Source organism: Protomyctophum parallelum, assembly GCF_964188405.1.
Source record: "Protomyctophum parallelum genome assembly, chromosome: 22".
Taxonomy (NCBI): domain Eukaryota; kingdom Metazoa; phylum Chordata; class Actinopteri; order Myctophiformes; family Myctophidae; genus Protomyctophum; species Protomyctophum parallelum.
The window spans coordinates 20,287,780-20,315,098 of record NC_139714.1 but is presented as its reverse complement, the minus strand read 5'-3'; the positions used below and the strand labels follow the sequence as shown (position 1 = coordinate 20,315,098).

Genomic DNA, 27,319 nt, shown 5'->3' with positions numbered 1-27,319 from the left:
GGTGGATAGGTAAATATTTTATTTTATAGTTTTTATATAGTGTTTTATAGTGTGCCTATCACAGGGGACACACTTTTGCAAATGTAAATGATTGTTACTGTAATTGCTACTGTAAATCAGATGAATCGAAGCATTATCTATTTTGCAAATTCAAAAATATGTGGGAACCAATGAGGAAGCACATTTTATTTGGATTGCACAGTGTAGATTGGGGTCCATATTCAATTATGGGGCCTGTGGATTATGCGTAACAAAGTGGGGGTCCTTGAAATGAAAAGGGTTGAGAATCACTGCTGTATTATGTGGATACAAATTAAATAATAAAAGAGTTTGATAACCAGCATTAACTCATTAACAACTTAAATCCTGTACCAGTGCATGCCTTTCAACACTTAGGAGAGACCACAGGCAAACGTTGATCAAAAATAACAATTCTCTAATTGTGTAGACCTCTTGTAAACTAAGTAATGCAGATGTTTAACAATAATTGAACTCTTGAGAGATTAATTTCTTTTTACACTCTCAAGAGTTAAAGATGTATAAGGGTCATTTTGGTTACCAACTCTCCATCATTTGTGGCCAAATTTGACTTGAGACATATACAGTATATTGACATATTGGTTGTTCAGTTTGACCCACCAGTTTTGGAGATATGGCTTATAGAGTAATGTCCCCCTTCAAGGACCACTGGTGGTCCCCGGACCACTGGTTGAGAACCACTATACGGATGAGCGGAGTCCCGCAGGGCTCTATACTGGCGTGTGACTTCAGTTGTCTGTGAATGTGGGCAAAGCGTTTTGCTGAAATGTACTGCTGAAGCTGTTGCGATTATACGGACCCTGCCTGGGGGTTTATGGTTAAAGACAGCCAAGTGGAGCGGGTGAAAAATGGAGAGATGGAGAGAGGGGACGAGTGGAGCGCAAAGGAGCCGTGCCAAAGGGGAGTGGCGCTACTATTAAGTGTGATTAAATGTGATTATACTCTGCCTGCCCCACCTCTGTCTGTCTGTCTGTCTGTCTGTCTGTCTGTCTGTCTGTCTGTCTGTCTGTCTGTCTGTCTGTCTGTCTGTCTGTCTGTCTGTCTGTCTGTCTGTCTGTCTGTCTGTCTGTCTGTCTGTCTGTCTGTCTGTCTGTCTGTCTGTCTGTCTGTCTGTCTGTCTGTCTGTCTGTCTGTCTGTCTGTCTGTCTGTCTGTCTGTCTGTCTGTCTGTCTGTCTGTCTGTCTGTCTGTCTGTCTGTCTGTCTGTCTCTCTCTCTCTCTCTCTCTTCCATCGACCCCTTTATCCCTTTAGGCCCTTCCTTTCTCCTCTGTGATTCTCTTTTCCCTTCTCATCCCACCCCATCACTTAGTGTTCTCCTTCTCCCCCCTCCCCCCCCCTCTCTCTCTCTCTCTCTCTCTCTCTCTCTCTCTCTCGTATCTCTAACACTAGTACTCTCTCACTTATCCCTGTTGTGGAAAGAATCTAATGGGAGCGAGCGGGTTGTGTGCCTGTGAAAGGGACACCGGAGGTCAATGTCTTTCTCCCAATAACACAATCCATTACTGGATATGACAGGAAGACTGCCGTTCGCCCATGCTACAGCAGACCGACACTGTTATTCCCATGCCAGTGCATGTTCTCATGCACTCACACACCAACACAAAGCAACTCACCGAGCACAGAGGATACCGTGAAACCCAAACAGAACATGGCAGAGTGAACTATACCGCTGTTTCCTAAACAGTGGGTCGGGACCCATTTGTGCGCCGCAGACACATTTGTATGCAGGTCACGAGTAAATGTCCAAACATGCATAAAAAAAAATAAAAACAATAATCCAAAGAAAACATTTTTCATGAAATTCAATGATATTTCAAAGACATTTCATGAATAAATGAAAAAACATAAATACAATTCCATCAATTAATTTTTTTTTTTTAAGAAGTAGTGAAAATAGCCGATCTGAAAACTCACAACACCACATGAAGTGACACGTTATGAGCTTGTAGATCTGCTATTTTTAACTATATATAGTTTGGGTCTCGGGGCAAATTTCTTCTGATCTTTTGGATCTCGAGCTAAAAACCTTGATTAACCACTGATTATATCTACACAATTTGGTCCCTTCTTAGGACAATTTGTCTATTTATCTATTGCTTTCTGTCAATACGTCATTATTTATTATTAGGAAAAGTGGACTCTTTTATTTCTCTTATTCTTCGTTTTCACTCTGCTTCTCTCGCATCTCAGATAAAAGGTCATACTGCACTGTCCTCCTACACATCTCTCTCGCCCTCTCTCTCTCTGATGCCATTTTTGATCTATGTCTTTGAGCTGTTCACAGGGATAATAACTGTAGCGAGAGAGAGAGAGAGAGAGAGTATTTTTTACATATAATTTTCTTGAGCCTTCGTCCTATCCTGTGTGCGTGCGTGTGTGTGTGTGCGCTGCACGTGTGCGCATGCACGTGTGCGTGTGTTCCTGCTGGCAGTACAGTATAATTGCTATAATTGGCGAACGGAACTGACCTTGATTCTGACTCATGCTGGCAGCCCTCATGCTTCCGGTCAAGCAGTAGGGGGTCTAACCCCCTTCCCCCCCCCCACACACACACACACACACACACACACACACATACATTTTGCACGTATATTTCCACTAGGCAGAGGAAGAAATGCCACTTGAAAATATTCAAATCAGCCTCATGGTGGCGCTACATAGGCTGATTCGTGTTTTGATCAATAACTGCACCGATCTGTGTAAAACTGTGTAAAACCTTGTAGGCGCACTCCCTCCCTAGAGGCAAAGGAAAAAACATTTTTCACATCTGCCATTTATAGCACTACAACCTTTGTCAAACACATTATTTTGATATTGCTTCTTCAGATTTCAGAGCTTTTTATTTGTCCTTCCTTACACAGGGTCAGGGTCCATTTGGTTGCGTCTGCACACTGACTCTCAGAGTTACGCATGCATAAATCACTGTTTAGTTGCCATCTCTCACACAGGGACAGTTTTATGGAGGAATCGTGTGTATGGACGCATTAGTATGCAGACGAGTTCCTTGTCTGTACACAAGAGAGAATGTAGAAGAGAAAGGGCGGAGAGAGGGAGAGAGAGAGAGAGAGAGAGAGATGTTTATTATCGATCGATTAATCGGTTAATTGATAAGCGACGTTTTTAATACTTTATTTAGTATTTTTTTAATGGATCTTTTTCATTTTGCAAAATTATTAGTTATGTCTGTGTGCAGTTATTGGATGGGCTAGCAGGTAGTGTATAGTGTAGTAGGTATTACACCCCAGCTGTGCTATTTATAACATCTGCCATGAGAATCTTGTTTAGTCATTCTTCTAATCACAGAAGGAGCAGGATTTGTGCTACTTGCGATTGGTTTGGTTTATGGTGCCAGACAAGATCAATCAGTCCCAGAAATTAAATTTGAATCCATCTCAGAAAGTCATTTGACCCGGTTCTGATTGTCAGAGCTTTCAGTGGTGGTGGCAATAAATGAGTGTTTATCTCTCTCTCTCTCTCTCTCTCTCTCTCTCTGCTTCCTCTTAACAGCCTCCCAACAGTAGCGCTGAGTCACTCAAGGCAAGAAGCCAAGGCCTTTATTTGTATTTAGGAGAACATGAAGATTTGTATTGGTTGTCTGGGTTATCCTCAAGGCAAATTGTGCAAATCAATCACAAAAATAACATTCAGTGCTTTTCCAGCCCTCCGAATAATTAAAGTCCATATTTAGTGTTGGTGGTTGGTGGTTAGTGGTGAACTATGTGTCATGGTTAGCAAGCCAATTTCTCCGTATTTAATGTCCGTCATCAGCCGTTATCAACACATTCAATGAAGCCAGTATGGACATTTCCACATACTGACGTTGTCAGCCATTACGTTGCGTTGGTCGGATTGTCCAACTATCACTAAGCATAACGGCTCAGTCTTAACCGGCCACGTAATTCCCTTAACCTCATATCAGTCTTAACCGGCCATGTAATTCCCTTAACCTCATATCAGTCTTAACCGGCCATGTAAGTCAGTTTCACAATGTTTTCGCTTCGGCGGCAGTCATTTCACTTCCACATTTCCTAGTCGCCTACTCGTGGTATATGCGACTAGGAAATGTCCATACTGGCTGCATTGAATGGTCTTGATAAGAACATACTGGTGATTATAGGTTGATAACATTTCACCCATTTTGACCTGAGATCAGATTAAAGAAATGTCTTCTACATCCTGACAGTTTTCTGAAAAAGCTATGTTTCTAAATTCTATGTCAGTGGTTCTTCGATTTTTCAAAAATAGCAGACCTACAGGCGCACTATGATCTTGTAGATCTGCTATTTTTCAATAGCTAAAGCATAACATAATGCTAACACCAAAATGGGTTCCCACCCAAAATGGGTTAAAGCGTGTGCAATATGAACACATGATGGCCTGCTCAGGAGCTGTCCATGGTGCTGAGTACTGTAAAGACAGCTTTGCAGTACTGCAACACTGCAACAGCGTACCATAGTAAACTATAGTAATTAAATACCGAATGGCCAGAAGTCAATTCCATTCCATACGTCTACCGTAAGTAAACCATAGTAACATTGTGCATGGACAGGAATGAAGCCTCCATGCCATTTAACAGTTATACCTCGGTAAACAATAGAAGTGTGGGTCAGAACTCAATTCCATCTCAAAGCTCACCCTGAAACCTGGAAAGTGTGTTCTGCGATGCACGCAGGCCAATTATATAAGGCTCTGTTTAATAACTCACCCACTAGCTAGCGCATGGCAGCAGCACTGCCAGGGTTAGTCCCATTTCCACAGGGGGCCATCCTTTGCTAAAAATAGATGCATTGTTTGGACAAAATCCTGTGTGTGTGTGTGTGTGTGTGTGTGTGTGTGTGTGGGGGGGGGGTGTCAGCCAGTGTCAGCCAACCCACCTCCCGTGATTCATCTCATCCGCTACTTGTACAATTACATGTTGATGGCGCATTGCAACATACTTGTCTTACTTACTGGACAGATTGCTATTTACCTCCGCCTGCGAATTGACTTATTCATGTGCCAGCTCTTTTCCACACTGAGCCTGATAGATTTGTGTCACGGGGGTTTGTGTTGGGATATATTTATTGTTGCCGTGTCAAATGTGTCAAAGTAATGACTCGGATGAGAGGAGCTGTGGCCGTGACCAAGCTTATATGTGCTCCGTTTCATGTCAAGGACCCCTATACAGAGCCAGGGCCACCCGCATGAGAGACATTTTTAAAATGCTCTTAAAATAGCAGATCTGCGAGCTCTCAATGAGTTGTGACCTTGTGCTGTAGATCGGCTATTTTTGAGTAGCTAAAATAAAGTTAAAGTGCCTAAACTGTTCCTAATTAGCCTGATTATCAGGCTGAAGCTACTATGGTCTAACTCTACTGTATATGGTCTGAAGCCAGGCTAGTTCATAATTGTTCTGGGGACCCCCTGGAACCCTGCCAGGGACCCCACTTTATGAACCACACTACCGTATAGAATGCTCTACATTTTTGAGTGGTGCAGCCACTCCAATGCCCAGCAATGTCTGTCCCTATGTATCTATGTGTGTCCGTTTAGGTACCAACAGGTGACAAAGTGGTGCTGTTGAGCTTCACATGTGCACAGGTAGGCCTACATAATGGGAAGCTGAGTTTTTACTTTAGCAGCCATTACGTGATTTCGGGTGTGACAGTACAGTGACAGTACAGTAGAGGGACCCCCTGGGGACCCCCACACGGTAACGCTGTCATTTCTCGACTGTTTCGGACATGGCCCCCCTGGGCGCGTTCCTGTGGATCTGGATGTTCCGGAGACCCCACACGGTAACAGTAACTACACCAATAAAAGTATAGTTGCACCACTCAGTTCACACGGGTGTGATTTTCTTTAAAAACTTTCATTGCTCAGCGGTCCAGGCACATTGGCTGGTAATCCAGTCTGGCAGTGTGCCACAGGTTCGACTCCCGATCCCGACAGCCTTTACTGCATGTCACCCCCCATCTCTCTCCCCATTTCCTGTCAGCCTACTGACAGGGAGCAGATGGTGGTCTGAACTTGAAGTCAAATCCCCAGATGTACTACTATACGTGCTACAGGGAGCTACACAACTTGCTTGTGCTTACACACTGTGATTCTTCGCGTCGAAGCACAATGTTCTAGTTGGCTTTTCTTGGAACCAGGTTGTTAGAACAAAGAGAGTGAGGGATGGAGAAGCTTTCACACATACTTCTTCCTCTGTCTCGCTCTACTGTATACCTGTTAGCTTCCCGTCAAGTCCAGCCCAGCATTGCGCTCCCAATCGATTTCTCAACTCCATGATATTCTTACTTCACTCTTCAGCTAAGCTGACAATTGATCTTTCCTTCACTCTCTCTCACACACACACGCACACGCACACGCACACACACACACACACACACACGCACACGCACGCGCACGCACACGCACACGCACACGCACACGCACACGCACACGCACACACACACACACACACACACACACACACACACACACACACACACACAGAGACACAGATATTTACATTTCATAGCACAATTCTGCAGATATAATAACGCAGCTGGTAATTATGACTGCCATCAATTCTTGTTTTACGCTCTACTCCTGAAACGTGTTTCAGGACTATAGCTTTAGTTGGGTGTTAATTGACTATTGCAGTGCAACATGTATAGTCACAGATCCAAAACCAATGCATACAAGACAATACATACAAGTCAAGAACGTGTTTGCTAGTGTTAGTGTAGCGACGCAAGACACCTTATCCGTTCAATTAAACAGTAGGACAGATTGAAATAACCACTTGAACCCCAGCATCCCTATATATTCACCAAAAATGATTGTAGATCTGTGTTTTTTGGTGTAGAAATTTGGGATAGATTGAAAAAAACATGCACCAAATGTATTCCAAAGATTATCAACTTTATTTTTCCATTCTAAACTCTCACAAGTGACTCTTCTTCTGTCACATGACATTCTCTATCTCCCAAAGCCCCCACAGTCCACAATGTGCCTTTGAGACACCTACAGTACGATTACAGTTTAATTGAAGTGCACTTGGATATGGACAAAACATACATATATATATATATATATATATATACATATAGTATATACATATATACTAATGTGAATTCTGGCCAGTGGGGGAGGGCAGTCATACTCAAATCTGTCTGACCTAGTGTGAATCCATTACAACCCGGTAGGCTGACCAAGTCACAATGACATAACAATACATACTGTATGGGTTGTATGCCTGTATTTGTTTTTCTCCATTATGAAATAGCCACTATAAAAGCTTATAAAAATATGATTGTATTTGGTCTTCATGGTATGCCCATGTGCAGATCAACAAGATGCTGGAGTTGCAGAGGAGCCGCAAATATTCTGTATCCTGGAGTCTGGACTTGCGCCACAGACAGTGCCCACTTTGAGAAACCCTGTAGCATGAAGTGGAATTCCCCTTTAGATATTAGGCATTTGGTCTTCAGGCAGAGGCTCTGAGCCAATCTGATTTCAATATGACCTTGCGTTGCAGCAGTAATGCAGGTGACTTCCCTTCCAAGCCGTAGGCAGTCACTGGGGAAACCTCCAGCCCGTGCTGCTGCAGGTCATTCTATTAACAAACACCCACATGGTTGAAAATCTATATCTGCATTGCTGGCTGGGAATGACGTGCCCTTGCGTCTGAAGACAAGGTCACGGAGGCCTATTAGGGGTTCGGAGACGTGCGTTTCATCTGCTGTTGAAGCCTCGGTGGGTTTGTTAGCAGAATGTGGAAATGATGTGGTAATTTCAGCAGAGGGGGAAATAGTGACTATTGATAATGTAAATGGTAAATGGTGCATTTATACAGTATACCTAGATTGTGCATTACATTCACACATTTACACACACATTCATGCACCGATGGTGGCGGAAACCATGCAAGGCACCAACCAGTGCACCGGGAGCAATTAGGGATTCAGTGTCTTGCTCAAGGACACTTCGACACTAGCCCGGGTTCGAACTGCCACTCTAACCCTGAGCCACCGCCACCCCATAATTGATTGTCACAATCATTATGAAATGATGCCTCGCCCATTCCTGCCAAGATGACTCACACTCACTTAACCCCTTCTCCTTTCTTTCCTCATCCTCCTTTCCTTCGTCTCTTTTCTCTCTCTCTTTCTCTCTCTCTCTCTCTCTCTCTCTCAGGCGTTCGGCCAGGCCTACTCCACCCAGCGGAAGGTGGCAGCGGACGGGGAGTCCAACGAGGAGAGCCTGCTGCAGGAGTCGGCCACCAAGGAGGCTTACTACATGGGCCGCCTGCTGGAGATCCAGTCGGAGCTCAAACATAACCGGGCCACCGTGGCCAACACCCAGGCCGACAACGAGCACCTCAGCACCCTGCTGCAGGAGCTGAGAGAGGTGGGTCGGCTGGACACCCCATGTTTTTTTTAAACAACAAAAAGCCTGGGAGTGAACCTTGTATTTCGAGTGCAGAGGAGCGTCACTCCAAATGTTGTCGATTACAGTTTAATTGAAGTGCACTTGGATATGGACAAAGCACACATACATTCATACTAATGTGAATTCTGGCCAGAGGGGGGAGGGCAGTCGTACTCGAATCAATCAGACCTAGTGTGACAAGTCACAATGATAGTACTATGTAATTTGTTGTTAAAGAGGCACGGTGGCACAGTTAGTAGTGCTGTCGCCTCACAGCTAGAAGGTCCTGGGTTCGATTCCCGCTCGGGACCCTGTGGGTGCTGGCTGCGTGCCCATACCCGAGGTGGGGTTGGCGAAAGGGCCTTTCTGTGTGGAGTTTGCATTGTTCTCCCCGTGTCCCCTAGGGTAGGTGCCCTCACAAAAAACATGCAGTAATCCTGGTCTCTAAACTGCCTCCCCCTGGCCAGCCGGGGCGCCTGATGGAGGGGAAAGGAACTGTTTGGAATAACGTGTTCCTTCCACGCACTGTCAGGTGTAAAGGAGCAACTTGGACACTCAGGCATGAAGGAAGCATGAGTCCAAGTCTGTTGCTCTCCCCATGTCCCCCATATATGGGGACTAGGTTGGTGGTGGGTGTGTAGAGCCTAGGATCACATTAGATAATTGACACAGGGGTGAAAATTGGGTTACAAAATCGTGGGATAAAAACTATTAAAAAAATAATACCTTAGAGCTGTTGTGTGGAAATAATATGACATAATCAACATGTGATTCACCATGTTAATGATTTTTTCAGACCTCCAGTTCTAGGAAACACCGAATGGGGGGGACTTTTTATTATTATTTCCACAGCTCTAAGGTATATTAATGACATAGTAAAATGTTGAAAATGAGTGGTATATTCCCCTTTTAAAGAAGGCTGCAGAAGGCTGCTGTATGGGTTGTATGCCTGTATTGTTTATTTATTTACTTTTTATTATGACAGACATTAAATAAAGTATTTGTAAAACAATGTTTTTTCTTTTATTACACTTTTAACCCATTTTAGGCGGGAACCCCTTTTGGTGTTTTAAACATTGTTATAATTTAGCTATTGAAAAATAGCAGATCTACAAGCTACAAGCTTGTAGGTCTGCTATTTTTGAAAAATCGAAGAACCACTGACATAGAAACATAGCTTTTTCAGAAAACTGTCAGGATGTAGAAGACATTCCTCCATTTTTAGAATCTGATCTCAGGTCAAAATCGATTAATGATTGGTCTTTTTGGTCTTCACGGTGTGCCCCGGCATGTGCAGAGCAACGAGATGCTGGAGCTGCAGAGGAGCCGCATGCGGGAGGAGGTGAGGGAGTACAAGTTCCGCGAGGCCAGGCTGCTGCAGGACTACACAGAGCTGGAGGAGGAGAACATCTCCCTGCAGAAGCTGGTGTCCACGCTCAAGCAGAACCAGGTGGGGGTGGTGGTTCGTTTGCTGGTGTCCACGCTCAAGCAGAACCAGGTGGGGGTGTTGGTTTGTTTGGACAGAAGCTGGTGTCCACGCTCAAGCAGAACCAGGTGGGGGTGGTGGTTCGTTTGCTGGTGTCCACGCTCAAGCAGAACCAGGTGGGGGTGGTGGTTCGTTTGCTGGTGTCCACGCTCAAGCAGAACCAGGTGGGGGTGTTGGTTTGTTTGGACAGAAGCTGGTGTCCACGCTCAAGCAGAACCAGGTGGGGGTGTTGGTTTGTTTGGACAGAAGCTGGTGTCCACGCTCAAGCAGAACCAGGTGGGGGTGGTGGTTCGTTTGCTGGTGTCCACGCTCAAGCAGAACCAGGTGGGGGTGTTGGTTCGTTTGGACAGAAGCTGGTGTCCACGCTCAAGCAGAACCAGGTGGGGGTGGTGGTTCGTTTGCTGGTGTCCACGCTCAAGCAGAACCAGGTGGGGGTGGTGGTTCGTTTGGACAAGCGCTCGACGTCGCGTATGGGGTCGACGTATGGGGTCAAACCTTAGAGTATATATGAATAGATACGGCACCCGGAGGAAACCCTGAGGCGAAATGGACATAGTGGCCAAATTTGGTATTGCAGCGCTGGGCCCAAACACATGAACGCGCTGGTCCCGTTGACTATCATTGTGTACACGTTCACGATGACACGTGAACGCTGTTTCATACGTGAACGCACGTGAACGCGTGCAGTGATAGTCGACGGCAGCGCGTTCATGTGTTTGGGGCAAATCCATCCCAGATTCTGTTCCTACCCGGAAGGAGGAGTGAAATCGCCTCATGCGCTTTAGAGCAACTTAATGCAAGTGGATGGGAGGAGAACTCGGGTGCCGTCTCTATTCATATATACTCCAAGGGTCAAACCCCCTTCGCCGGAATTGAAACTCAGTTTCCGGGTTCTCTTTCAGCCTGCTGTTCCTCCTATTTATGGCCCAGCAGATGTCGCTATTTCACCTTCTAACCGTCATTCTTCTACCCAAAACATTATAATCTGGTTTTGGGTAGACTACACTTGATTATATTACCTTTTCATAAACACTGATTTGCTAGTTTTTTTAAATCATCATGATATGTGTTTAGTAAATGTTGGTCCCAATAATTTTACTGGTTCTACCGAGTGAACACCCACCATCGCTGTGGTTGCAGCGAATAGCATTAATTTCCGTTAGCATTTCAGACAGGATATAGAAAGAAATTGCTGAAAAACTGGTCTGTAGAAACCAATGGCATAACTCCGGTCCATATCTTTTTACCGGTCCATGCGTCTTATCAAGCCACGAGCTCAAAATGCGTCGCGACATGACATATTTGTGAGCTCGTCTGTGAAAAAAGGTAGTAGTAGTAGGTAGTATAGTTTCTAATCGTTCAAAATCTTAACCCATTCTGACCGGGCACCCATTTTGGTGTTAGCATCATGTTTTGCTTTAGCTATTGAAAAATAGCAGATCTACAAGCTCATATCGCGCCACCGAGTGGCGCGATACGAGCTTGTAGGTCTGCTATTTTTTGAAAAATCGAAGAACGACTGACATTTTTAGAATCTGATCTCAGGTCAGAATGGGTTGATCAGACCAGTGTGTGTCCAGTGGAAACCTCGTATGAATCTGATCTCAGGTCAGAATGGGTTAACACCTGCTCCCCGCCGTCTTCCCCCAGGTGGAGTACGAGGGCCTGAAGCACGAAATCAAGGTGCTGGAGGAGGAGATGGAGGTGCTCCAAGGCCAGCTGGAGGACGCGCTGCGCCTCAAGGACATCTCGGAGGCGCAGCTGGAGGAGGCGCTGGACGCGCTGAAGAGCGAGCGCGAGCAGAAGAAGCACCTGCGCCGGGAGCTGGTGCAGCACCTCAGCATGTGCGACGTGGCCTACACGGGCAGCGCCCACCTGGCCTTTACCTCGGCGCCGCCCAGCGGCACGGCCACGCCCACCACCCTGCTGTCGCCGTCCGATGACGCCAGGTCGGTTACTCGGAACCATAGAGTTATAAAGAATAGAGTGCCCCCCCCACCGCTATTCATTTCAATGGACGTTGCTCAGAGCCACCTGGAAGACAGCTCCATACTTCCGCATTTGCCAACCAAATTTTGGTGGTCAAATGCGGAAGACGGAAGTGCTAACGAGCGCTCAATGTTAAACCCCAGCGGCGGGGGTTTCCTCGTGATAAATGCACAGGCCTGCCTGCAGTTCCGGCTTTGACCAGTAGGCTCGGTGGCTTCAACGTTGGCCAGCCATTCTGGGGGCTTGGAACCCATACCAGTGGTGGAAAAAGTCAAAAGTCAAAAATTCAAAATGTACTAGTCGTACTGTAGTAGTCATTATGCAGAATATCTCATTTCAAGTTTTCAAATGTATAAAAATATTATGAAAATAGCAGATCTACAAGCTCACAATGCGTCGGAACGCGACGCATTGTAGATTGGCTATTTTCAAATGGCCGAAATGTTTATAGAACTGAATCGGTTGATGGATGTTTTGCGATAATGATCAACATCTACAAAGTTCTCCAAGTGGGGTCTGGGGACCCCCAGCAAAATAGGTTAAAGAAATTTGAAAATAGCCGAAAGTTCACATCTGTGAGCCCCGTAGGGACCGAGACTGACTCTGTGTATTGTATGCCCTCTGCTCTGACTGTGATGTCTCAGGTGTAACGGTCACCTCCAAGGAGGGATGGGCACAAACACGGGGTCACTGCCCAGGGCTAATGGAGAGTGTCGGGGGCCCGGGAGGAAGGCTGATGGGGGCGCCTCGGACCTCTTCAGTGAGATGAACCTGACGGAGATCCAGAAACTCAAGCAACAACTGTCGCAGGTACGTCTGTTTTAGGCCTGCCCCAGCCTGTGTGATTTCTGCTCTATAGTCTAGAGAGGCGGATTCAAATTTGCCGGTGAAAACATATACCACTATCTGACACCTGGGTGTGCTACTTATATATTGAATTAATATGCTCTAGTCTACACTGTACAAATTGGTTAAAATGACACTGTATTCATTAACTTAAGTTTCAGATTGCAGCCTTATTAAGGCATTAAAGGACTTTTCTTTAACCTTATTCAACAACAACAAAACCGGCTCACTTATGAAGCTCATACTAGCAGGGGAGAGGCTGGCTTCTGAATAATTTACTGAAAAACGGTGCTGACATGCTGTATAATATAATAACCCTACTGCATGCGGTACTCTCTCCCTTTGTCTTTCTCTCTCTGTTGCTCATATAATTACCCCACCACGTGTGTGTGTGTGTGTGTGTGTGTGTGTGTGTGTGTGTGTGTGTGTGAGTGTGTGTGTGTGTGGGGCTGTGCGTGTGTGTGTGCGTGTGTGTGTGTGTGTGTGTGTGTGTGTGTGTGTGTGTGTGTGTGTGTGTGTGTGTCACTGTGTGTTTGTGTACAGATAGATACTGCAGTCTCACTAGATGTAATCTCATCCCCTCCTGCTCTCCCACTGCTCTTTCTGATTGGTTAGGATGGAGGAAGAACTTATTTATATCCTGTGCTGACACACTAGACTATTGACTATCGACCACTCACCAGTCGGCTGGGCAATGTATAAATGCTTGAATCCCAACATCCATATTATTCTTTGCTAAGAATAGTGGGTTTAAAGCAGAACTATGTAACCTTCATCTTCTACGGCGTATTTGAACCCAGTGTCCTGCACAAGACATTGACATTTTTACCATTGAGCTAACGGCCTGCTTGTTCGGGCGATAACATTTCATCTTGACCATCGGGTCAGAATTCATGTCAGATCTTGTGTCTAGGTGAGACATGAACTTTGACACGATCTAAATGTCTCGATGAAAGAGCAAGGAGACAAAATACAACCAAACCAACACACACACACACACACACAGAGAAAGAACAGAGACACCTGTAACGCAACCTAAAAATGTGTTTTGAATTCGGACTCTCGGATGTCTACAGAAGCCTATGGGAAGTGAATGGGAAGTCCCTGGCAGTCAAGAGATTCGACGAGTTAGCTATATTTTAGCACTACAGGCTGAGTAGTGGGTGTCTGAGTAGTGGGTGTCAGACTAGTGTCTGACTAGTGTCTGAGTGATGGGTGTCTGACCAGTGGGTGTCTGACCAGTGGGTGTATGACTAGTGGGTGTATGACTAGTGGGTGTCTGACTCTGACTAGTGGTTGTCGGCTCTCAGCTTCCCAACACTAAAACTCAGCTTCCCATCATGCACCTGTCCACAGTGTGAAGCTCAACAGCGCCACTTTGTCACCTGTAAACATACATAGGGACAGACATAGGGAGGGACGGACATTGCTGGTCATTGGAGTGGCTGCACCACTCAAAAATATTTAGCTTTCCTCTAACGAGGGGTTGTGACTGAAATGTGTCAATGTAATTTCAAACTGTGATTTTTTTAGTAAAAGTAGTCATTATGCAGAATGTCTCATTTCAAGTTTTAAGTTTTCAAATGTATACAAATATTTTGAAAATAGCAGATCTACAACCTCAGAATGCGTGAGTAAAAAGGTAGTATTTTTTTTTTTTCCTCAAGAAGCACCAGACCTAACACTGAAATACCCAAGAGACTTTGTCTGTGACCTAGTTCACAGTTTGTCCTACTCTTTTCACCGTTGTTGCTTCAGCAAATTATTTGTAGTTATTTTTTAAAGCACAATTAGCTAGAGGTTTTGGGTGTGTAGTTACCTTGATATAGTTAGTAGTTGATATAGTCAATATTGCTCCATTGATTGAAAAAAAAAAAAACGTATTAATGTGTTACCAAAGTCGGCTTCCTGGTGGCGCTATAAAAGGCAGATGTGAAAAATGCAGGTCAAAGGTTTGTCCTTGGCCTCTAGGGAGTATGCATGCAATGTTTCATGCAGATCGGTGCAGTTATAGGTAAAAAATCACACCCGTGTGAACTGAGTGGTGCAACTCCCCCCCCCCCTCCTCTCTCTCTCTCTCTCTCTCTCTCTCTCTCATTAGCAGGCAACAGTGCAGTACTATCTCTCTCTCTCTGTTTCTGGCAAACAGCGCCCCTACTGGTACTAATAGTCATACCACTGGTGCTCATAGTCACATAGGTGAACACATGTGAACACATAGGTGAACATGGACAAAGCTGTTCTTTGGAGTGGTTGCACCACTCAAAAAGGTGAAAAGCTGCCTTATGGTGGCGCTCGCTATTACAGGCCGTGCTGGAAAATGTGGGGCAGAGGTTCATTGTTGGCACCCAGGGAGTGTGAGTGCAAAGTTTGGCATCAACCGGGTTAACGGTGCCGGAGATTTGCTGGTTGTTACCAGCAAATCGGACGGACGGACGGAGTGCAAAACACACTCTCCCCATACCTTCGGCTGGTGGAGACAAAAACATATATAATCCAAAATATCCTCCCCATTGTCTTACATTGCACAGTGAAAGTAACAGTGGTTGGTGGTGACGGTTGTGAGCTTATACATTTTCGTATGCCACCATTGTACAACAAAGTATAATACAGGGCTAAGAAGACGCCAAACAGACAAATCGATTTAGTTGATCATAAAAAAGACAATTTCCTCTCTATAAAATGTTACAGCATAAGAAAAACAAGACAAAATCAAACAAACCTTTTGATTGCATTAAACGACATTAAACTCACTTTGTCACTCACTTTTCCACTCAATTTCCCATTCACTTTATGCATGTGCATACCCTCTATTCCATACATTTTTGGTTAATTGCTAGTGATCCCACCTTGCCCCCACCCCCGCCCCCTTCAGGTGGAGCGAGAGAAGGCGGTGCTGTTGACCAGCCTGCAGGAGTCCCAGACCCAGCTCCAGCACACCCAGGGTGCCCTGACGGAGCAACACGAGAGGGCCATCCGCCTCAGCCAGAGGGTCACCGCCCTGCGCCGGCTGCACCGCGGGGCCCGCCTCACCCAGAAGGCCCACCACCACCACCACCACCACCACACCGCCATGGCGTCCCACGGGGGGGCGGAGGAGGCGGAGGAAGAGGAAGGAGGAGTAGGCGGAGGAGGAGAAGAGGACGGAGGGGACAACGAGGACGACACCAGTGGGACAGTAGTGAGTCAAAGTCAGGCCATCCTGGAGATCCTGCAGTCCAAGTACCGGGTGGCGGTGACGGAGGTGGTGGAGCTCAAGTCGGAGCTCAAGGCCACGCGGGAGAGGCTGGCTCACGCCGGCGAGGCGGAGGGGAAGGCGGCGACGACGACGCGGACGGGCGGCGCTCACCTCCGTGGGCTGGAGGGGCAGGTGGCCAGGCTGGAGAAGAGCTGCCGCGATGCCCGGGAGAAGGTATACTCATCTCCTCCTCCGACTATAAAATCTCTATAAAATGAGTGAGCGACTAATATGTACACATTTTATTTTTTCATTTGGAAATGTCACTGGAGGACAGTCCCTTGAGTTGCATCAACTCGTTTTCCAAGGGGTCCTCAAGGCACACAACATACAACAATAACAATACAGTAACACGAAACAAACAATAATGACATACGCAAAGGCTCTTCCCCCAACTCAAGCCCCACCACAAACAAACTACATGAATATACTTGTAGCCTTCTTCTTAGACCATTGACCGTTCTGGTCAAACAGAGTCAGTCAGGGTTGGCCATTATTTGACTTCAATTATGCAGCCGATTTGTAACATATTTTGGTCATCATAGGTGAAATGGTTTTTTTTTTGGTTTTTTTTTCAGGCCTTTTAATGCCTTTTAATTTGCTCACAACGCATTGTGAGCTTGTAGATCAGCAATTTTTTTCTTTTCTTTTCTTTAGGATCGGCATCAGACTCAAAAACCTGGCATTGGTCGGACTGTGATCGATTCCTCATACAGTAACACACGGTCTGCAGGGACAGAATGAGATATGAAATTATATCTGGTCTTGCTCGGAATTAATGGAAATTGATTTTTCGGGGTCAACGTACCAAGACAAGGCAGATCACTTTCACTGCAGTGTTCTCTGCTTCGTGTTATTCTCCATGCTTTACCTTTTCCATTCTTTTTACTATATTCATACGTAAGTCTCAATATTTTGGGAGGATACTGTATTATTAACGGAAATGTTTTACTGTATTGGTACGTAACTATATTAAAATAACAAAAATCATAAAATAGTACCAACCAACCAGAGGTTAGGACTCAAATCACAAATTTGCTGACATTCTATTCCAGTGGGTCTCGAAGTGAGGTTTAGGGAGTATCTGGGTTCCTTGAGGGGGTTCCAAATGGACACTTACAGGTCTGTGACTCTGAGGGTATACACGTGGAACCAAATTAAAAGGCATTAAAAGGCCTTTTAGGCCTCATCGGCATTGAGAAACATATGAAATTTATAGGCGTCAAAAGGTGCAATTGGCCCCGGGTGAGTTAAGTAACTAGTAATAGGTGATATATTACCATTTTTGAGTCACTTTTCCAACACTGCTCAGAGTTATGATGCCTTAGTTTCATTCATTTTTATTTTATGTTATGTTATGGGGGTCCTTGAAATTAAAAGGTTTGAGAAATGAGCATTTGTGCCTGTCACAGACGGGCGCCGAGCAAGTTCAGTCAGGAAACTTCAGTGCAGTCGCTGCCGGCCGTCAATTGGGCCGCCTCAGAATCACGCCCTCATCCAGATGATTCACTCAGCCAATCACACTCACTCCATCTTCATACCGGCTACATTAACTGGAAGGTTTGCATTCTTCCTCCTGCTTGCTGCTGCTGTATATCTGCGCGCTGCTGTATACAAACCTGCTGCTCACCCTCCTCCACCCCAGCTACCACCTGTCGTTTTGGATCTACTGTTTAGGTACGGGGGGACTTGAGTTGTCCTGACTGAACCACTGTTCCATTCTTCTGTCCTATTCCAAAGATCTCTCGCCTGGAGTCGGAGCTGCGGGCAGCTCAGACGGCGTCCGGCGAGAGCCAGGGGGCTTTGACCGCGGCTCAGGATGAGCTGGTGATCTTCAGCGAGGAGCTGGCTCAGCTCTACCACCACGTGTGTCTGTGCAACAACGAGACTCCCAACCGCGTCATGCTGGACTACTACAGGTTCACAACCACTTCAATCGTCTAATATACTTAGTGGAAGGTCGGCTCTGTGCTTTTTGAGTGGTGCGACCACTCGACTGCGTGCTTATTTTTCTGTAAAGTCGCCTGTAAATATTGTTAGTTGGTTGCGGGTTTTTTTCTTTTTCTTCTTTTTTCTAAATGTAGTTACTTATTTGGACTCATCTCGTCTAATGTTGTTAATCTGTTACCTTAATCTGATGTTATCATGTCCAAGAACGAGTGGTACAGGTGGAGAATTACATAACTCCATCCCCAGCACACCGCAGCTCCGAGCATGCGCTGTGGGTTTAACGGTAAATCGCTTTTTTACGGCAACCCATTTGGAACAAAACACTGTGGAGCATATCTAGTCATTATGAAAGACAGATGGTCTACACAATTTGTTTTTCTTCGAGCGATCAAAATAAGCGATTCTGCCCAAACCAGACCCCACCAGGCCGGCCCAGTTAGGGCCCAGTTATGGCCCAGTTAGGGCCCAGTTAAGGCCTACATTTTCAGGCCCCTTGAGAACTATTTCAAATAGCCAATGTATTATAGGTTTCAATAGGCTTGTTGTCTTAGACCTGGTGGCTTATTCCTCTGACAGCATGTCCTTGTTGTTTCCTCCCAGGCAGGGCAGGGGTCTGCGGGGCCTCGCTGCCGGCCTCAAAGCGCTGTCAGCTGACGACAGCCGGGTCCTGCTCACCCCACGCCTCGCCCGCCGCCTGGCCGCCGTCGCCTCAGCCACCTCGAGCCCCGGAGAGTCGCGGAGCCCGTCGGAGTCTCCGTCCAAAGAGCCCCTGTCTGGTGAGGCAGGGAGAGAGGGGGCCGGCGAGGGTCTGCAGGTAGGGGCTGTCACCATCGTGACATTTTATCAGAGATGTACCGAGACCACTGTTGCGTTCCCGATACCGATTCTGATACCTATAACTTCGGTCGATATGCAAGTTATCGACCGATCCACCCATCTTCAACCGCTTATCCGGAATCAGGTCACGGGGGTAACGGTTCAACAGACTCATTTATACACGTGAATTGAAATAGTTCTGACATAAAACCAAATTGCGGATCTCTTCTTTCAGCCTAGAGATAATGTAAGAGGATTTCAATGAATGTATCCTGTAATATGAAAAATGCAGCCTTGTTTTTGTTTTTGTTTTTTCCTTTTCTTTGTCCTTGTCTTTTCATCAATAAAAATTAAGTGAAATAAAACAAAAAACTAATTGCGAACCTCAAATAAGTCTAGGCCGGTGACAGAGGGTGACCGGGCCTTTGTCATCACCAGGGCCCTTAGACTCTGGAACAGCCTGCCATTGGACCTCAGGCTTGCTAGCTCCAAAACTAATTTTACCCAAAAGTAATTACACTCTAATAGCAGCAATTGCTGTTGCATTAGTATTTAGTGCATCTATCCTCACTGATTCCATCTTATTCAAAAATAGCAGATATACAAGCATCACTTTGAGCTGCGGCAAAAAAAAGGAAGAAAAAAAATCTTTGAATATACATATTTTTAAAGCGAACATTGATCTAGCAACAGAGGTTTTTCAGAAACGGTTTCATGTCTATCTGCAGGTCCCGTCCCAGCAGCAGAGCCCGGGGCCTCGCTCCCCCTCCGTGGGCTCGCCCAGCATCAGTGCCTCTTCGTCATCATCGTCATCGTCATCACCAGCCATGGAGCCGGCCGGCGAGCTGCGCAGGGAACCCATGAACATCTACAATCTGAACGCCATCATCAGAGAACAGGTGGGACCAGTGTGTGTGTGTGCCACTGTGTTAAAGGGCCACTTCACCCCTTTTACAACCAGATCTTATTGTCTCCACCAGGCCGAAGGCATGTGGGGAGAGTATGTTTTGCACTCCGTCCGTCCGCGTGTCCGTCCGTCCGTCCGTCCGTGTGTCCGTGAACAGCTAATCTCGGCCACCGTTAACCCGGTCGATGCCATATTTTGCACACACACTCCCTGGATGCCAACCATGAACCTCTGCCCCAAACTTTCCAGAACGGCCTGTTATAGCGCCACCAGGAGGCCGCTTTGTGCAAAACAAGTTTTTGCACAGTACACCTACAGATTTTGTCCAAACATCACGCAAATTGGTACACAGTCTCTCTAGAGCCATTCAACGAAACGGGTCTTTCAGATTTATCAGACTCCATCCTGATTGGTTAAGATTGGCTTCCAAAGTTCACAGGAGTGCTCAGTTTCAAACAAAATGCTGCAAATCATGAACACATCGCGTGATTTCCGTGAAATTGTGCACCCACATTCCCACTAGGCCGAGGACGAAATGCCACATGAACAATTTCAACTCAGCCTCAAGGTGGCGCTATAACTGGCCGAAAAGTGTTTTTACCTCTAACTGCACGGATCTGTGGATAACCTGGTGGAGACCTGTGCCCGGAAGGGCACTTTTTCTAGTTTTAATGATGTTTAGGACACCAGAAACACTTTCCTGGGGTTTTTATGTGTGTAATGTGTTTTTAGATATTTTTACAGTAGGGTACAGTATGGTGACAGTAAATGGGGAGAGAGGGGGAGACCATAGAGGCATAAAAGGATAGAGGGAGGACCGGAGCTACAGCCCTTCCCCCAAGCTATTCATTTCAATGGAAGTTGAAGCTTTGAAGCACCCGGAAGACTGCCGGAAGTACCATTATAACTCAATGGCACGAGCGAGCGGAAGAGCAGCCCGGACGTCCGGGCTGACGCACATGACGTCATGAACGTCTGTCCACTTCCATGAAAGTGCTGCAATTCCACATTTCGCCAGTAGGTAGTGGCAGCTTCAACGTTGGATAGCCTTACTGGGGGCTTGGGGGAAGACAAAGACACGCGGTAAAGGTCGTCGGGATCGGAAGTCGAACCCGCGACACGCCGCCAGGTGCCAGGGCCGCTACACTAGCCGCCCGGGCCAAGACAACCATTTTTATTTTCAACCCAGTTTTTCACCCAGTGCCAATTATCTAATGTAATCCTGGGCACTACACTTCCTCTGCCAACTTCTATGCATGAGGAGTCCAAGCTGCTTCTTTTCACCTGACTTGGGTGGAATTTCCCTGGCCGGACGTAGCGCGTGGAAGGAACACGTTATTCCGACCAATTCCTTTCCCCTCTATCAGGCGCCCAAGCTGACCAGGGGGAGGTAGTTTTAGAGACCAGGATTACTCCAAACAGAAAGACCCTTTCGCCAACCCCACCTCAGGTATGGGCACTGATGACGCGGAGGAGGGAACACGCTCCCAGCGCCCACAACGTCCCCAGCGGGAATCAAACCCAGGACCTTCTAGCTGTGAGGCGACAGCACTACCGACTGTGCCACCGTGTCCCCGAAGACAACAATTTTTTATTACATTTTTGTCTTTTCAATAAAATTCCATCTGCATGTTTTAGTTTCAGTCCAATTTTGGTTGACTAAATATCACAAGATTTCCATCCATTAAATCTATGGTTGATTTAGTCAACTAAAATGTTTGTTTTTTTGGCAGGCCAAGATGGCGTCGAAATGGCTGATTTATACTTCGCTGCATGCCGAAAATAGCAAATCTACAAGCTCAAAACTGCGACGCGTTGTGAGCTTGTAGATCGGCTCCCTGCGTGCAAACCAAGCATAAAATTCCTTAGTTCTATTGGACTACTTCTCCAGTAGTACCTGCCAGTACCTACCAGTTTCGTCTACGTTTTGACAATATATTTAATTTTAGTCATCATTGTTTTTGCCAGGCGAACATAGTTTTAGTCTAGGAACATAAAACCGGTGTGTGGCTGCATATTAGTTGCGGACCACCTTCAACCTCTTGACGTCACATACATTTGTAGGCAGCTCTGGACAAGAGCGTCTGCGTTCGTTGACATCATTTGTCATTTTTATTTGAACCTGTGCGCTTCTCGATTATTCTTTTAAAGGGGGACAAGTTGAATCCTTTCTTCCATGTTCACTCTCACTCCCCTTCCGTGGTCCATGTTGTCTGCAGGTGAAGCACCTCCAGCGGGCAGTGGACAGGTCTCTCCAGCTGTCCAGGCAGAGAGCCGCAGCCCGGGAGCTGGCTCCTCTGATGGACAAGGACAAGGAGAGCTGCCTGGAGGAGATGCTCAAGATGAAGTCCTTACTCAGCACCAAGAGAGAGCAGATAGCCACCCTCAGGCTGGTCCTCAAGGCTAACAAACAGGTGTGTGTGTGTGCGAGTGTTTGTGTGTGTGTGTGGTGGGGGGGGGGGGTCCTGAATAAATGCGTTTGGATATATATGCAGATTATGCATATATATCAGCTGTCAGAGTGCTCTGGCGGTGTGCGGCGCTTACTTCAACAAATTTACAGACGGTCAGCGAAAACGCCACGTCTTGCCTGTAGACTATACTAGAGTATTGTTGCCTCGTGCCGCCGTGCCTGCCGTCTGTGTTGTCCCTATACCTGCCCGGGTGTTGGATAATAAATTATGAATAAGAGTTTACTGGCAGCAAGCAATATGGGCAATATGTATGCACGTTCTGAATGCCCCTGCCGACAGATTCAGTATAGCGCCACTTGGAATCTGTTCTCGAGAGATTACCCTGAGCCAAATCTAAAATACTTGGATTTCAAAGTAAGGTTTTGTCAAACATCCTGAGTTCCTGACAAACATCCTGACAAATGTCCTGACAAACTGCCCAGAAAGACTGACATAGCCGCCAGGCTGTCGTCATGCCATGGGGTGTGTTGGTACACAAACTCTATACGCTGAGCAACTCTAAATATGCATTATTTGGGACAAATATGTTAAAGGGATAGTTCAGATTTTTTTTAACTTAAGCTGTGTGAAATACTTGCCATTAATATAGTGGTTGCAACCGTATGAATTGATTGCCCGAGTCCTGTGGCAGGAGTTCAGCTCTGGTTTCGGTGAAATATTAAGTAGTTCCGGTCATTTTGTGGGGTCACTGGGGCGACGCAGTAAAGGTTAATTAATCCACAAAACTAACGCCATTTGTATTGTTGACCTATTTCTAAAATATTAGTGCAACTTTCGTTCATTTTTTGAATAAGACCGAGGTCCGGTCCCATGCGCGGCGTCCATCGGAGAGCGGGGCTCTATGCCCGTTTAGTATGGTCAAGCCAAGCTTATACAAATCAGATCGCCTTCCACCCAACCAATAATGGGGTGCAGAGTGCAGGCCCGGAGTGGAACTCCAAATCAGGCCGGCAGGCCACACTGCGTGCGCGCATAGCGCGCGCCAGAATTTTGGGGGCCCTTGGGGGACATTTTGGGGGCCTTTGCAGCAATTTCACATGAGAAATGTACCATCTGATGTTATTTATATTATTAACTTTTTTGGGTGGTCCGCAAAGAGGTGGTCCGCGGTCCGGTCGCGGACCGCGGTCCGCCAGTTGGGTACCCCTGGTCTAGAGTTTAAATGGACAGGTATCAGTAAAATGGGAGACATCGAAGAGGAAGGATGGATAGATCAAACCCTTAGATATATGGAGATCTAAGGGTTTGAGGGTTGAGGTCAGATGTAGAGTTGCTGGCCAATATTGATGACATCAGGGAAATCAGGGGTCACATGATGTCACGTGCTCTCTCACCCCGACCAACCAACACACACACACACACACACACACACACACACACACACACACACACACACACACACACACACACACATTTCGATTTCTTTATTTGAGTCCACATTTATAAAATACATTATCAAGGACACAAATATTTTCAGTTGCTTCTGATATACCACGCACTCGAAACATCACATGTCTCAGTGCTTGAGTCCAAACAAGCCCTAAATGTACAGAATATAGGCAACACATGAACTTATTCACAGCCAACATTGGTCACTTCAGTCTGTCATATTACCAACACCGAAAGTAAATCATGGGTACAAAAAACACCTTCTCCTCCAAATAGACCGACTGCTTATAATGGAGGAGATTGAACAGTATGTTGCAAGCTGCTTTGCCTTACACTTGGACAACCCTATAATCCTCAAGCCTCTGACCACTAGCCTGTGGACATGGCCCAGGCTGCCAAATATAAAAACAATGAGCTGACACGTATAGCCCAGTTGTATAATGGTCTGTACTAATGGTTGATATTTTACTTGTTTAGTAAGGAAAGCTTCCTCTAAACTTGAATCAAAAGCACAGCCAACTTCCAATAGAAACACACACACACACACACACACACACACACACACACTCACTGACGGGAAATATTAATGCACAATTCCAACTTAACAGTTGGGGGTGCTATGTTTTGGCTGCGACACTTTGTGAGGGAAATGCTGCAGACTGGAGGAAATACGAACCTAATATAAAGCCTTGAAAGACTCTGGCCACTTCAGCATTGTTCTAGCTGGTTACTAGCCACGACTTACTGCCCGTAGAGGGAACAATAGGCATAGGGACCGTCCAAAAGGTTGTGACTATAAGATCATGAGCCACCGTGTAAACCTAATGAGATTTCGAGGTATACATTATGCTTGATGACAAAACTGATTTACATTGTTTAGAAAGATGTGAGAAGCACTGTAGCAGGATGCCAGTTGATCTTGTGTGAGCAGTGGCTCAGTGTGCAATGCACAGTACGGTGGAAGAAGTGCCCAATTGTTTAACTTAAGTAAAAGTACCAATACTACAATGTGGCAATATATCCTGTTACAAATAAAAGTCCAGTATTCAAAATGTACTTGATTAAAAGTACACATTTATTGGCATCAAAACTTACTTACCAAGGGAAAACTAAGAGTAAAAGTACTCCTTATGCAGAATGTCCCATTTTAAGTTGAAACTAATGTGTACAGATCTTTTGAAATGACTATAAAGTTTTCAAATAATTGGAGTGGTGTAAAAAGTACAATAATACCGTATTTGTCTCTGAGGTGTAGTGGAGTAGAAATAAAAGTATTGAAAATTGGAAATGCTCCAGTAAAGTAAAAGTTACCTCAACATTGTACAGTACTTGAGTAAATGTACTTCAACCACTGGCAATGCAACGTCGGATTGACCGAGCAGGAATGCTGCGCCTTTAATTAAAGCAATGCACTTTGAGTTTTATGGAGACATACAGTACAGTATTTACTGCGTATAGTATACTCTTAATGGAATCCCTTGTAACTTTGTAATTGAGATTATCTTTAGAACAGGCCTGGACTTTTACCTATTACCTATTTTTTGGACTAATCACAAATAGAGATTGATTGCAAATAGCATAATGGCATCCATAATGTCCTCCTTTCTATACGTACAATGCAGGACCTTGAACGCGGTACGGTTTCCAATCGTTGTAGACCAGTAGACGACGGAGCCAATTTATGAGCTTCCACCTTTTCACTATCAATCTAGTCCGTTCCCTTCTGCGCCGGCAGACGGTTTCAGACGTAATAAAGTGAGACAATTATCTGGCCAATGGCCTTCATAGATCATTGAAACTAATGACACTTTCTTGGACACTGCTGAGCCATGCCCTCTCACTTGACAGCGACTGCTGAGGATCTACACTTTATACATTTCGATTTTCGAAAATAGCAGATCTAACAAGCTCACAACAACGTGTTGTGATGCATCACTTTGTGATCTTGTAAATAAGCCTATTTTCATTATAAATCAGGCTTAACTTAAACACGGATCTACAAGCTCACAACTAGGGATGCCCAATATTAGGGCATCCCTATCGGCATTAATATGTAATATTGGAAAATATAATTTTTTGCATAGGTTTTTATGCATGCTATTTTACAGACAAAATCTACAGTAGTTTTAATGTTTTCAGCAGATTTTGATTTACTGTAGTCTTAGTCTTTTGTATAGTCCTATTTAGTCTTCTGAAATTGTTTAGTCTTACTCTAGTCTTAGTCGACTAAATATCAAAATCCTTAGTCTTACGGCCAAGCTACACCAGGCAGTTTTGCACGCGTGCGTATGCGTTTACTGCGCGCGTACAGTGCATTTGGATAGGACCAATATATGTCAATGATACCAGCTACACCAGACGCACGGATACCGCAGGCCATCCTACGCGTGCTCTAAAAATAGGATCAGTTCTAAAATGTTTACGTGCGTATGCCCCCATGCGCGCGTATCTATATATCCTCCCGGAAGGTCCCGCATAAACCTGCCGCGCGTCTGACAGATCGATGTGGCCAGGGAATTTGGCTTACGCACGCACGGTCCGCGCGTTTAGAGTAAACGGGCGAGAAAAGCCTGGTGTAGCTTGGCCGTAAGTCATTAAAATTAACACTTGAAGAAGCAACTTGTTTCTTTTACGGTCCGTTGCGCATCTGTGAGGTCTGGACTAGATATTATGTTGATGTTAAAGCTATCATATTTGATTAGATAAGTGATATAGTTTGCTTTTGGTGAACAAAAGCCTGCATATATCAGTAGGCTATCGGTTGATATCGGAATGGGAAATTAAGTGTTGGAAAATTGGATATCGCCCCCCCAAAAAAATCACACCGTGTGAACTGAGTGGTGCAACTCCCCTCTCTCTCCCCAGCCTCCTCTCTCTCTCTCTCTCTCTCTCTCTCTCTCTCTCTCTCTATTAGCAGGCAACAGTGCAGCATTATCTCTCTCTCTGTTTCTGGCACAACAGCGTCCCTACTGGTACTCATAGTCATACTGGTGCTCATAGTCACATTAACACACACATTAACGTCACATATAGGTGAACACGGACATTGCTGTTCCTTGGAGTGGTTGCACCACTCAAAAAGCCAATATCGAACATCCCTATGCCTACTCCAAACTGCTGGGTTTCGAGTGGTTTAGATGGATGCATCGTGTGTCTCTTTTGCAGACGGCAGAGGTGGCCCTGTCCAACCTGAAGAGCAAGTACGAGACGGAGAAGCACATGGTGACGGACACCATGATGAAGCTGAGGAACGAGCTCAAGGCCCTGAAGGAGGACGCCGCCACCTTCTCCTCCCTCAGGGCCATGTTCGCCACCAGGTCAGAGGTCACAAGACCCCCCCCCCCCCCCCACCCCCCCACCCCCGCCGTGTTAACCCATTTTGACCTGAGATCAGATTCTTAAAATTACTTCTACATCCTGACAGTTTTCTGAAAAAGCTATGTTTATTTTATAGTCATCGGAAATGTTTTAGATTTGGTCGACTTTACACATGGTTGCATACGGGAAGATCCACAAGCTCACAAAGCACTGTGTAGCGATGCGTTTGTAAGTCTGTAGATCTGCTATTTTCAGAGCGCCTGAGCGCAACCAAAAACCAAAAAACCAAAAAACACCTGAGCGCAACCAAAACTAAAATTACTTCTTTTCCCCACTAGTCCCTCCCTAATATTTTTTGTTTAATTTATTTTTGTTGACGAAATTGTCAATATATTTAGTCTTTATTTAAAATGTACTACACTTTAGTCTAAATCCAACAATCTCTCTTTCTCTCCTTTTATCGTGGC

At 45.6% G+C, this 27,319-nt stretch overlaps 1 protein-coding gene across 1 annotated transcript in view; it reads left to right on the top strand.

Annotated features, from left to right (window-relative positions):
- Positions 1-27,319, top strand: part of LOC310879762 (protein bicaudal D homolog 1-like) — a gene marked incomplete at its 3' end in the record, with an annotated part of 62,975 nt that overhangs the window by 11,061 nt on the left and 24,595 nt on the right. The window contains exons 2-11 of the mRNA XM_083794592.1: positions 8,206-8,418; positions 9,737-9,889; positions 11,576-11,874; positions 12,559-12,724; positions 15,636-16,172; positions 17,739-17,917; positions 18,549-18,762; positions 19,493-19,663; positions 21,891-22,085; positions 26,700-26,851. Of these exons, the coding sequence (XP_083650718.1) occupies positions 8,206-8,418; positions 9,737-9,889; positions 11,576-11,874; positions 12,559-12,724; positions 15,636-16,172; positions 17,739-17,917; positions 18,549-18,762; positions 19,493-19,663; positions 21,891-22,085; positions 26,700-26,851 (2,279 nt within the window). The remainder of the gene's footprint in view (positions 1-8,205; positions 8,419-9,736; positions 9,890-11,575; positions 11,875-12,558; positions 12,725-15,635; positions 16,173-17,738; positions 17,918-18,548; positions 18,763-19,492; positions 19,664-21,890; positions 22,086-26,699; positions 26,852-27,319) is intronic.